The following is a 12,894-nucleotide window of genomic DNA, read 5'->3' as shown; positions in this document are numbered from 1 at the left end:
ATAGAAGATTTGAACGTTACCATAATACAAACCATTAACGAGACATTAAACGAATGAAGTTAGAGTCAGAAAGGTTTTTCCAGAAGTAAATGTGTCTTACTCTGCGAAATACAATAAACATGGAAAAGGAACGCGTTTGACACAAAGGCTAAACATGAGCCAATAAACACGTATGTCCCTGGATCATGCTTATGCTCCTGTGTAAGATACACAGTCTTAACTTCTTAATGCATACATAATTCAATGCCAGAACTGCATAATGGGAATTCTGTAAGGCAGACCTAACAACCAGACACAAGAAAAAACAACCATCTAAGGAAAAAGGCTTGGTGCAACTCTTTGCAAGGAAAACACATTTATTTTGTTTACAAAAAGGAACGCGGTGACATAGGGCGCTGTAGAAGCTAACTGCCACAGAGCTCACTGGGTTAGATCAAAGGATACAGAGCATTATAAGGCAAATAATCATCACTCTTAATGCACATGGAGTACTGTGTTTATCCCTCTGCCCTCATTGGCTGCCACCTATATATACATACTATCAGTCCCCTATTATCTTAATGGCAGGCCTCTGGGAATGTTGCCCCCCCCCCACGCCCAATGGCGGCCTTGTCACATGGAGTGCACCTGGTCGTTAACATGTTTTCAGTGGATGACTTTGAGGTGAAATTGGCCCTCAGGATTAAAAGATCGCTTCTCTTGATCCCAGATGCAGGTGCCCCCACCGTGATGAGAAAATGACTTACATCCAAGGGCAATGGAATTCAACTTGTGTATTACTAGTTTTAAACATGCGAATTGAATGCATTACAAAAGTAAAAATCACATTTTTCAGTCAAGCTTGAAATGCACACCATCAATAAAGCATAAAACATAAATATTTGATTTACTGTAACAATGCTTTTCAAAGAGGAAAAGGTTCTTAAAAAAGAGCCCATGTCTATCCCTAGATTGATCTCAATTGTAAACATCCAACAATAATCATGATGTATTTGATACATACATAGTGTGAAATTCAAAACATTACAATTCCACTTATTTCTCTTTTAGCAAAATAATATGGCACACAGCAATAACATCAATACTTTTATCAAAATCTGTGTGTGAAGTCATAACCCATGATATAACCAACACGTGCTTCGACGCTATGGTGGTGACAGTGATTATGGACAATTACATGTTCCCTTGTCTAGTTGTTGTATACTTTATGTAGCACTTCAGCTTCCAACACATCCCACCCACTTCAGTGTTCCAATGTGGTTATAATTCTGTGTATTTACAATCTGGGTTGGTTTCAAAGGTCTCTATAGTTGTTTGGCTTTCTCATTTAACAGGACCTCCCTCCCATTCGAGGGATAATGTTCTACACAAGCAGCTTTGTTGCAGGAGAGAGAGCAGTGTATCTCCTGTTAGTATGTTGCAAAGGGATCCATGAATGGAGCTGTGGACTTTATTGTTGTTTCTAGTCAATGTCCCATGCCCCCATCTCCGGTGGACTGTTTGCTCAATCTTCTTCATGAAGAACATGCCCAGTCACGTGATACTTAGCTTACGCCTGAATTTGTTATTATACTTTCGATTTCATCACAGGGTTCTCTGCCGATCCAAAGCCACCAGGTGCAATTATAGTCCATCTTTATAATGCACATCATTTGTCCTAAATGTCTAGTTCTGTGCAGTAGAATTAAGAAAGTGCACATCTGTTGCGATCTACATGTATTTTAAAAATAGTTTGTATTTTTTTTGTAGGAAAGATGGCTCTAAAGAGCCGATAGTAGAGATGAGGACAGAAGATGAAAGAATTACCAATCACGATGGAAGCCCAGTGAATGAGCCAAATGAAACCACGCCACTCACAGAACCAGAGTATGTAGTGTGAATCTGATAATATGTTTCCTTTTGTTGCCATATTCGGATGTTGAGGTGTGAATGAAAATGCAACAAGATATGTGTTGACAATTGTTTTCCTGCGAGCACAGACAGGCATCGGGCACTTTATATAAAATACACAAGTGACGTGTCTGAACACAGTTATAGCAAGGACAAGGTTGCGTGTGTACACAGAGTGATAGAGATAAGAAATATCCGGGTGCTAATTGTGCCAGGATACTACCCAACACTATTTGCGCTACTGTAACTCGACCTGGCACAATGTGTGCCGGATCCCGAGTTGCGGGGGACAGGGGGGCGGTAAGTCCCCATTTCCATTGGGTCCAATGGGCCCAATGGAGTTGGGGTGGTAATAGCTAATAGCACCAAAGAAGAGTGGAAAATTGTCATTTTTAGGTAAAAATTATTTTTTTCACCCAACTCGTAATTGGGCAGAGCGGTAAATGCAGTGGTAATATCATTACCGTTGCATTTTACCGCTCCGCCCAACTTGTGATGAGGTGCAGAATCTGCTTCAATGGGCAGTGCTTATAATGCTTAGTAAGTGACAAATTTGCAGACCTCATTACAACATGCCTTTGTTGAGTGGACAGTAAATGGATAAGAGACCCATGCAAAATACACAAATAAGACATGAAAAAAGCATTTCTCTGTTTTTGGGTTGACCCCCAAAGATGTTTGTGTCATTGAAAGGTGTGTTTATGTGTATTTCTGTGTGATTGTTCACTACAGCGAATATGACGCCTTTAAACATTGTTCAGACAGGTACAGAAATTCATTGACTCAGTTGTGAATTTGGATCTCATAGGTATGTCTCCCAAACTCACTTGTTCATTCCTGTGAATGATTGCCGTCTGGCAAGTGTGTAGAAGCCCCGATTTTTAAAAATGTTTCATTAATAATAAAATGATGTAGGTAATCCATTTTAGAACGGGTTATCTACTTACCAGACCACACCGTTTGTAAAGCTGGAATACTCTAAATGAATACCGCAAAATGACTGCATAGAAAGTGGAGCCACAATACGACATTATCAAAGATCTATTTACTGGAAATGGTGACAGCGTATTCACACAGTGGGCTCACCGCTGTGAAAAAATCTTGAGTGACATAGGTGCTAACAGAACTTTGCTACAAAAAAAACCCAAACAAGGTTAAATCAATGTTATGGGCACAAGACTGGATAGATACTGGTGAAACATGTGCAAAACACAGAATCATGAGAATGGCCCCTCCTGAAACTAGAAAACTAAACAAGACTGAGTCTTCTCTAGTAAAATTCCCAGGAAATTATTGCAAGTCCATCTTGATGAAGTACCGTCTAAATCAATTCCACACAAGAGAAAATATGAGTATATGGGAAAATGATGGCTCAGTACCTCTAATATGTCATCTGTGTAGAGAAAACAATGGAACTCTGAAACATCTAACTTTATCATGCCCAAAATTGAGACAAGAACGTACCAATCATTTGGGAAGGCTTATTCTAGCCAAACGTTCACTGTCTGTTGATGATTGGTGGGGAGAGTCCCTTCAAGACTCGGACCGTAAATTAACGATTGAACTGACATTTTTTTTGGAAACAATGGTGAAAAAATTGATAAAGGCAGAAACTGAACTCAAAATACAACCGCTAAAACTATTTATTATGTTTTTCTTTCCTTTCTTTTTTTTCCCTTTTAGTTTTGCTTCTAGCATAAATATGTGTTTTGCCTTCCCTTTCGTAATGGAATATGTTGCGGTGTGAATTCCTCTTCTGTTTGTTTTTTAAAGGTTTGTAACAAACCAATAAAAAAAAAAGCTCTTCTTCTAAGGCATAGTGTACAAGGGTGCTCTGCTACATCAGTGTACTGAACTGTAGCTCTTCAGTGGCACAGAGTAGGATCAAGTGCTGCGAGTGTCCAGCCTGCCAGCTGTTGTGAAAGCAAACTCACTGCAGACAGAGAATGCATTTAAATCTGCACCTCTGATCTGAAACCATAATCAATATGCCAAACCTGAGTTTTGGTATCGTGACTGCTAGTTCAGATGGTTATTAATACCACCTCAGATATGTATCATACACATGTCAATCCTGTGAGCTCTGGCTGCCAGCCATGAAACGGCTATGTGGGTTCTAGCCATGCTGTCTTGCTCTGCTCAGCCAGCAGGATCATAGAAATGCTGTGTCTCTGTTAATCCCTTGGTGTGTTTGGTAACACTTCTGCAGCCCAGACAAATCCCTGTAGGAGGACTTGGCACTTGGGAACCATGATTCGAAGTGGCACACACACACAAAGGATCAGCTTCATAACAAGGGTGTTGCATGCCAAAGGGCCTTTAATATGCAGGCTTGGGAAGGGCCATATCTAGGACAGTAAGATAGAGCAGAAGGATCTGGAGGAAGGATTTCCACATTGTGGTTTTCTGTGGGATTATCTTTCCTTCCTATCCCCCCCACCTCCAGCAGAGGGTGTTGGGTATGATGTACGATAGCAAATGTAACTTCTCCTCACATTGACAGGGATTGAACACCTTAAAGCAGGCTTGTTTGTATCCCATCCCTATGACCTTTTACCTTTCTACATCAGGGGTCTCCCAATTCTTCTTTAATACTTCTTGGGATTTTAGGGCCCGAAAGCTGCACTTGGACCCTGTTGGGAGAGCTGACTTTTCCAAAGCCCTCTGCCAGAGGTGATGTCAGCTGTTCCAAAGGAGTGGCATGCTTTGCTCCCTTCCCAACTCCTGGGAACATGGAAGGAGGCCTGCTATTGGAGCAAGGGCAGCATTCCCTGCCAGTTACACCAGTTTCGAGGTTCCTCACTGGAGGTGACAGATCCTTTGCAGGTGCCAAGTAGCCACCCCAGACTGAGAGTGAAGAGGAACATGACTACTAGCCTTTCCCCTGAGCCTGTGGATGGGGACTCATAGCACTTAGAAGATACAATCAGCGATATTACTGTATTATTATTTTAACCATTTGAATGCATTTGATCAATCTGTACCCACAGTGCTGTTTTTAGCACTTTTTCAAACTTTTTTGAACCCCCGTCTTGCAGTCATCGAGCTATCTCAGTGCTGCATTCACCTGTTTAGCTCGGACACCAGCTCACCGCTGTGGATTAGTTTGAACTGCTGCCACTACGAACAATGCATCACACCATCATGACCACAGCACTGAACTGTTCTGGACCTCGACTAGAACACTGGAAGCATTGTGCCCCTCATCAACTCGCCCCACCAGTAACCAACTCAGTGAAAAGCCCACCCTTCTGCCCAAACCTGGTTAGCTAACTGAACTTCATTGATCGAATGCCTACATTCAAAGTGTGCAATCCGACTCAAAGCTGACTCATCACCTGTCCCAGCACACCTCACTGCCTCTCACCCTAGTTTGACCCCTAAACACAGCTTTACCGAAACCAGTTCAACATTCTCAAATCACTCAATAACAGATGCAGGTATTATTTGCGAGGTCCAGCCCCCATGGTTCACTTATGGGACAGTAAAGACTCATAGGCAATCTATTTGCACCTATGTCTACCAAGACATATCCTTTTAAGTGACACGGTTGCTTGCTACAACATCTACATTCGGCATTCGGCATTTTGCATTTTCTGTGTTCTTTCCACAGGGGTGGTTTTTTGCTAGTCTTAGTAGTCTTGAATATTAGTGTTGTAGTGATATATTTGGTGATAACTCATTATTTTCACAAAGTGGCAACACCTGATCTAACACTCACTGGTATATATTCCCACATCATAGATATGGGACAAAAAACAGCTGTTTGAAAATAAAAGTCACATTAAACAAAAGAATCCAAGATGGACCATGTTCTTTGCATAGGGGAAACTACCACAGTCAAATATATGAATATGAGAAATTATACACACAGTTAGGGTGGCCCTGTATATGACTATCTTGCTATGAAGTAGCACACACATGAAGTTTCATTATAATGTCCAATAAATATATTTCGTACTGTATAATATGATGCCACCTTTAAACACCATGTTCAATGTTTTAATAACATTGCCACTTATCGTACGATTTATTCAAATACTTATCAAATCAAAGTAGTGGTAACAGGGAAATATTATATGGATACAATACATTTAGGCACATATTTCTACATTGGTTGTTTTCCCGTCTGTCACGCCGTGTCAATGTGGGGTTGAGGATGTTTTAGCATGTGCAATAGACAATGGGGGTCATTACGAGGTTTGAGGTGAGGGATTACTGCCACCGGTAAGGACACCGGTGCTGGTAATCCCTTACCACCCTATTCTGAGGTCGCTTAGCGGGTCCCTTTCTTAACACCGGTTTTACCAGGCGTTATGGAAGGGACCCGTTAAGGGACTTCAGAGCTAATAACGGTACCGCAAATTGCGGTACCCTTATTAGCTCCATCCCCATTCCCATTGAGCCCTATGGGGGCTCGAATGGGAATGGGGAATGGTTCCCGGAATGGGGACTTACCGGGTCCTCCAAGGTTGGAATGACCCGGTAAATCCCTATTTCGGGATCCCACACCCGGAATGCATAAAGGGGGTAGCCATGGTGCTAATAGCACCATGGCTACCTCCAACCTCGTAATGACCCCCAGTATGTATATTGTTTGCTTTAGTATAAAACAGAATGCAATATAGAAAAAAATACTATACATCATATAATTAGTAGATATTCTTATAGCAGTCAGTAATCAATAGCATACAAAGCAAGAGACCATGCTCCACAATTACTTATGAAATAGACTCTTAGATCTCTTTGATGCAATTGCACATTTCTACCATGCTATATAATGTTGGTAAATCATTTCCCCCATAGAATACATCCCAAATATATTTAATCTCCGAAGCAGCTTTCCTAATAGCTCTAATCATCCTTCTACTTATAATTGTCAAGTTCTCACAGTATAACAACAAGTGTTTCATACGGTCGAGGATACAATTGCCATACATCCTGCACCACCCTTGATTGTGGACTAAACTCTTCCATGAGCCAACAATAACTGATCAAGTTGAACTTGATCTGTAAATACTAAATGGCAATCAGATTATTAACAAGGCAAGAATACTTGCTTTTCCAAATTAAATAAATATTGAACACTCTGTGATTTAGTTGCTAGATCGACAATGCCTGGTCATAATCAACGGCGAGACATGTATTTCTAATTTACTCCTTGAATTGACTGTACAATGATCCCGCGGGGTCAAGACCACATAGGATTGAACTCCTAGGACAAAAATAAAACGTGAGCATAGTGAGAATGGTACCCATCAGTCATCTAACAGAAGATTCATCAACTGCTCACATTATGTGGAGGAGGGCGTTTTCTGGTCAGCTTTTCAATGTCCAATCTAATAAGGTGAACCACTGTGTGAAAACACTGCCGAACTAGGAAATCCATAATCAGCTGGAATATATTCCATGGGGGTACAATTTTGACTTTTAGTGACAGCTTTATGGCACATTACATCAATGTCTCTCAATGTGCCCAGATGTTTAAATTTCCAGACTTCTAAGCAAAAGAACATTAAAGGGCATATTTTAGCCTTGCACACCTGCACAATGGATGACAGAGTATGCATTGTGTTTGCATACAAAGAGCAATACATTTATTTGTATTGTTACGGCTGGAAAAAAAAAACAAACATTTCAACCTTTCAATACATACAAAATAATTTCCTTTAAGAATTCTAAAAACAACTCTTACATTACACAGAAATTAACAACAGAAACGATGAGGGATATACAGTTTTATTGCGTCCCTCAGTTACAGACTAGTAGTTCACGTCTCTATGACACAGTGCAATGACCCTTCTCTTCATTGTACCTCAATTAATAAAATCTTTGTTGAACGTAAAAAATGACTACTGCTAATATCAAAGATATGTTTGGTCCACTAAAAATCCTCACCCATACATTATCCTCTGTTAAAAATCTATAGTTCCTAAAAGAATAATGTAAAAACAATGTCCTTTTCTCTAAAAGCTCTGGGCATGATACAGCATTATGCCTCAACGCTTCTTTTTCATTTGGATTCCGACAAAAGCAGCATGATTTCTGATCCACAGTCCACTTTAACCTTATACTCAGAGGCGTTGCTGGGCATGGCTAAGGGGGCTATAACCCTTGGGCCCTGATTCATGGATTATTTGCACCAAAATAAAAGGAATTTGTTTGTCATTCTGCCCGCAAATCCCTGTTTAAGAAATGGGGATTTGCGGGCAGAATGGCGCACAAATCCCGTTTTTTTTGGCATAAATAATCCATGAATCAGTGCCCTTGTGTTTTGCTTGTAGCCCCGGATAGAATCTGAGGCGCTACAACCAAAAGGCTAGCTAGTCCCAAGTCCCGACAGTTCCAACATTAGCATAGCCCCGGGTCCTTTCCAGACCTAGCAACACCCCTGCTTAAACCTAAGATCTCCCTAGTCACCCATACGTTGAAACGGAATCTTAGAAACCATGCTCAATATTTAGGGCATGTACATCAATATAAAGGAACTTGATTCATCAACTCCGTTTCCAAGTGACCATTTTTAAAAACATTATAAGAACTACATTCCTCCCACGTTACCCTCCAGTCATAAAACCATAGTTTATTTTTTGCTCGGTCTGGATCTGTCAGCAATAAATCTCATGGTATATCAGCTGCAGACATTGTATCAAAATCATCTATCATCCAGGACTGTAAGGACCAATGAATCTGATCTTCAAACAAATGTACAATAGACAGGATTATTGAATTCATAATGTGCTGATTTAAAGCAGATTTCCAAAACAAGATCAGAGCTCGCCACGTACTCATGATTTTTAACGGTAATAATCCTAACTCAAACTGTATAATTTGAATCAGTAGGTTTGATGAAAGAGAAAAAATCTTCCTATTAAAGCCTTAAAGTCTATTCTTGTCCGGTGTATATTCTACCATTTTCGTCTGTGCCCCTTGGATCAACGTAGACATCACCTTTTGCCTATAAAATGTGATAGTGGCAAGACAAGAACATTTCCCATTATTCCTATGGATAATAATTCCCTGAGTGGGCACTATCTCCATTTTTCACCTCATATCTTCTCTATAAGGGGCTTCTTGATTGTTATTATTCATGCACATTCCAAGATATGTATACTCTTTAAGTAGGTTGCTTAAATAAAAACAATTTACCACAGCCTACAAACCCTCTTTGGAGTAAACATCACATTTATTTATTCATTTTAGTTATTGGACATTTGTGTGGCACCTATATTCAAGTGTTTTACCAGACGCCACAAGACTACAAGGAAGTGTGTACAGAGGAGAAACAACAACAGCAAAGGTTATACTAGGCCTTGTGGCATTCTGACCGTGCAAGTCCAGTGACAAAACAATAGTATGGGGGGGAGGGTGCTGGCCAGGGAGGGTGGGCATGATGGATGTACAAGTGGGATAATTAAAAAAGAGGCGGCTGAAGGGTCAGAACACATGCTAAGGGAACCCACTGAGAGGAAATGCAAGTGAAGAAAGAACAAAGAACAAGGGGAAGGGAAATAGTGTGATGGACGGGGTGGAACATATTCAGGCTAGTCAGGGAAAGGAGCCCAAAAGCAAGTGTTGGTAAGGGATGCTGAGGAGGACTGGTTGAGGAGTGGTTGGCCCATGAAAGAACTCATAAGGGAGCAGGCACCAGTCACGGCAGCAGGGGACCTTAGCACGGAAGGGGGAGAGGGATGGAGGAGGAGAAAATGAAAGTATTTCGAATTTTCCAGAACTTAAAGGGGTAGTTTGGTCAGAAATATAATTGGTCCAATTGACCGAACATGTATTTTAGAACATAGATTGATCATTCTTAAAAAAATAAATTCCAATGCAACCTACCTGAGTTTTTCCCACTTTAACACATGCTAAAATGATGGGTCTGGTACCGGCATCTTGTGCTAATCTTATCCATTGAACTATCTGTTAGGACAGTTTTTCTGAAGTCCAACTAAGGGCTTAGTAAAACCATTCAGCTGAGGCAGTACAAGACTCCACTCTTATTATAAGGCTGTAACACCTGAGTTTGTTGGTAATGTAGACAGAGCAGCAAGGCTTATTTTAGGAGGGAGAAAGGGCTGTAGAATCAGTACAAATGAAATTGTAATACAAATGGTCCAAAGAAACACTGAAACACTATGGTCCTCATTAGGACCCTGGTGGCCGTGGAATAAACGGTGCCGGTAAGGGACCGGCACCGTTAATTCCAGGCCGCCTCATTACGAGGTCTGCTGTGGGCCCCGCTCAGGACGCCAGACCAGGCATCCTTAGCAGAAACCACTAGCAGACCAGTAAGCTAACAATGGGCCCGTCATTAACAGGCCCGTTGTTAGCATCCTCCCCATTCCCATTCAGCCCTATAGGGCTCAATGGGAATTGGGATTCATTTTTACCAGAGCCCAGAAAAGGGCAATTACCGGGTCCGCCAAGGTTGGCATGACCCGGTTTTTGCCCTTTCCTGGGCTCCGGTAAAAATTAATTAATGGCGGCAGCCGTGCCCTTAATAAGGGCACAGCTACCTCCAGGGTCGTAATGAGGCCCTAAGTATTGTACAAATAAATTGTTTATTTAAATACAAGTAGGCCCATATAAATCGTGGGGGAAATAAGTACTATCACATTATATCTAACCGCAATTATAAAAACACAACACTATGCTTGATGGTACACAGACCAAAGCATATAACCTTATTTGGAAAACCTAACAGGAGTTCTAGGAAAGTCAATCCTTTTCATACATATTCAGTATAGGTCACACCTATTCTTGGGGAGTAGAAACCAGTGGTTACTTTCAGATTACATTCAGTAAATCAAGGGTAGTAGACCCTACCAGTTGTACCGTGACGCTCAGCAACAAATCGCACAATCAGTCAAGTCAATTGGACAATATATACATTTTGTGAATAGTGGAACACTTATTCTAGGTACAGTAAAAACCTTTTGTGATAACACACATTTATACAAGGTGAGTAAATATAAGGATGTAATATTCAATTACAGGTGCTTCTGAGATCAGTGAAACACAGATTGAGATAAGCAGTAACTCCAACATATTTTTGGATGGCACACAGCTAACTCAAGATAAGTAAAACCCATACACTTTTTCAAGGAGCTATCAGCAACTTGGGGTAGGTATAAACCAAAGACTCTTTTTGTGTCTGTCTAAAACAGACCAAGGAAAGCAAAACCCAATGTTACACTTTATGAATGACTATATGTTATTCTAGGTAGATAAAACCTAATGCAGACTTATTCTGGACAGGATAACAGCAAGTCAGGGGAAGCAAGACCCAGTTGGGCGCCACTCATACAATTATCCTAACAGGAATAATAAAGTGAAACCAAAAGCATTACTTTTTGTAAGAGGCATAATCAAATCACAGGTGAGTAATATACACTTACATCTACTTTCTTTTAGAAATGCTAAACATTTTCTAAGGAAAGAAAGAAGGCGCATATACTTTCCAGAATAGTGCAACACACATTCAAGGTAAGTAAGAACTTGTGTAACTGTTCACTTTCAGAGTTACAGTTACCAATCAACTCTTTTACAAGTAGTTAACTGTTAAACACATATTTTATTTTCTAGGCAAAAGGCCCAATCCCTTAAAAGTTTTTCCCTTATTCTTAGAGCATGAGTGTTCTCAGTGGCAGAAGGGGCGTCACTAGGGTCTAGTGTCCAATAGGCAATGTCAGGATTGGTTCTTAAGTAGCAACAGTCAGAGTTCCTTAGGAAGACTGTGCAAGCAGTTGAGTATTTTACTTTAGAATTAGTTGAGGGTCATGGGGCTTCACAGAAGACACTCTATGATGATTCCAGCAGTGGGACTGGATGAACTGGACGAGAGGTTGCCCAATCATAGAAAACTCCCCACAACTACACAGGAATCATACGAGATTAAGATAAGTAAATACCCAAGCGAACATAGTACCTCAGCACAGAAGAAAGTTTTGCATCAGGAGAACTTCAGGATCTGCAGCCAAAAACCTGGTCCATGGATTTCTTGTCATGGTGACTGGGAAAAGGACTTTGGAAGGAGCTTTGCAGCAGGGATCAATGACAAATGCTATAGGCAAGGTTTTCAACATGGCTGGATACGGCTCTGTGGATTTGGCACCTTTTAAAGGAGCACAGAAGAAGATAGAATATCGCTGGTCAAATTCTTGGTTTTACAAAGTCCAACACTCTAGTGAGTGGACTGTGCAGGCTTGATTCGTGTCTCTGGAGATCCATCAGGTTGCCTACAAAGCTGCAGTGAGATTTGGAATTCAGAAGACTGTGCACCGCACAATGGCTTGAGGTCCGAGGGTATTGGGGTATTGCAGTTTTGCAAAGTCACAGCACAAGGTAGGATGTCTCAATATGCAGGTCTTCTTGAGTCTAGTGGGTCTCCCCAGACTTTGGGTCGAGATCATCATTAACTGAGTCTGCAGGTCAATTGGAAGAAAGGGCTAAAGCAGGCTCAGGTTACACGGTAGGCTGTCCGGTCACTGGAAATCGTCTCAGCCTGTTTTCCTTCATCATCCTCTTTGTATTTTTGTTTCCAATAGTCGACTTGTCTTCAGCTTCCAGGTTTGGAGTATTTCACAGGAATTACAGAACTACTTCTGCAATCTCTCCCTGCATTTTACAACAATGGGCGGTCTGGTTGTCCAGTGAGGGAAGCCAGCTCCCCACTGGGATTTGTCCTCATTCAGGTAAGGAAGAAGACAAAGGGCTGTGGAGTTTTGAACTCTTCCCCTCGTTCCTGCCTTCGCAGACAGACTGGAGTCTGGGCGGAGAGTCCAGGGAACTCTCGTCAAAGATAGAAATCATACAAAGGAATTTCCCACCCTGGATGTTAGGGGAAGGAAGAAGGAAGGACAAGAAATATTAAAATGGTGAAAAAACAAGACAGGGGCCATTTCGGTAAAATGAGCATGCTTGGGAACCTTTACTGCAACTGTGAACACAGCCCGCGGTAAAGGTACAGCGAATTAGTAACATGTATCACTGCCATCAGCCATT

General features: G+C 41.2%; 1 protein-coding gene across 2 annotated transcripts in view; it reads left to right on the top strand.

Annotated features, from left to right (window-relative positions):
• NCAM2 (neural cell adhesion molecule 2) overlaps positions 1-12,894 on the top strand; it is a 1,850,180-nt gene that overhangs the window by 1,746,443 nt on the left and 90,843 nt on the right. For both annotated transcript variants that reach the window (XM_069636393.1, XM_069636392.1), the window contains one exon: positions 1,750-1,866. In XM_069636393.1, coding sequence (XP_069492494.1) covers positions 1,750-1,866 — 117 coding nt within the window. The remainder of the gene's footprint in view (positions 1-1,749; positions 1,867-12,894) is intronic.

The sequence above is a fragment of the Ambystoma mexicanum genome, chromosome 7p (genome assembly GCF_040938575.1).
Source record: "Ambystoma mexicanum isolate Mex_15411 chromosome 7p, UKY_AmexF1_1, whole genome shotgun sequence".
NCBI lineage: Eukaryota > Metazoa > Chordata > Amphibia > Caudata > Ambystomatidae > Ambystoma > Ambystoma mexicanum.
The sequence above is the reverse complement of the archived record's forward strand: the minus strand, read 5'-3'. Positions and strand labels throughout refer to the sequence as shown.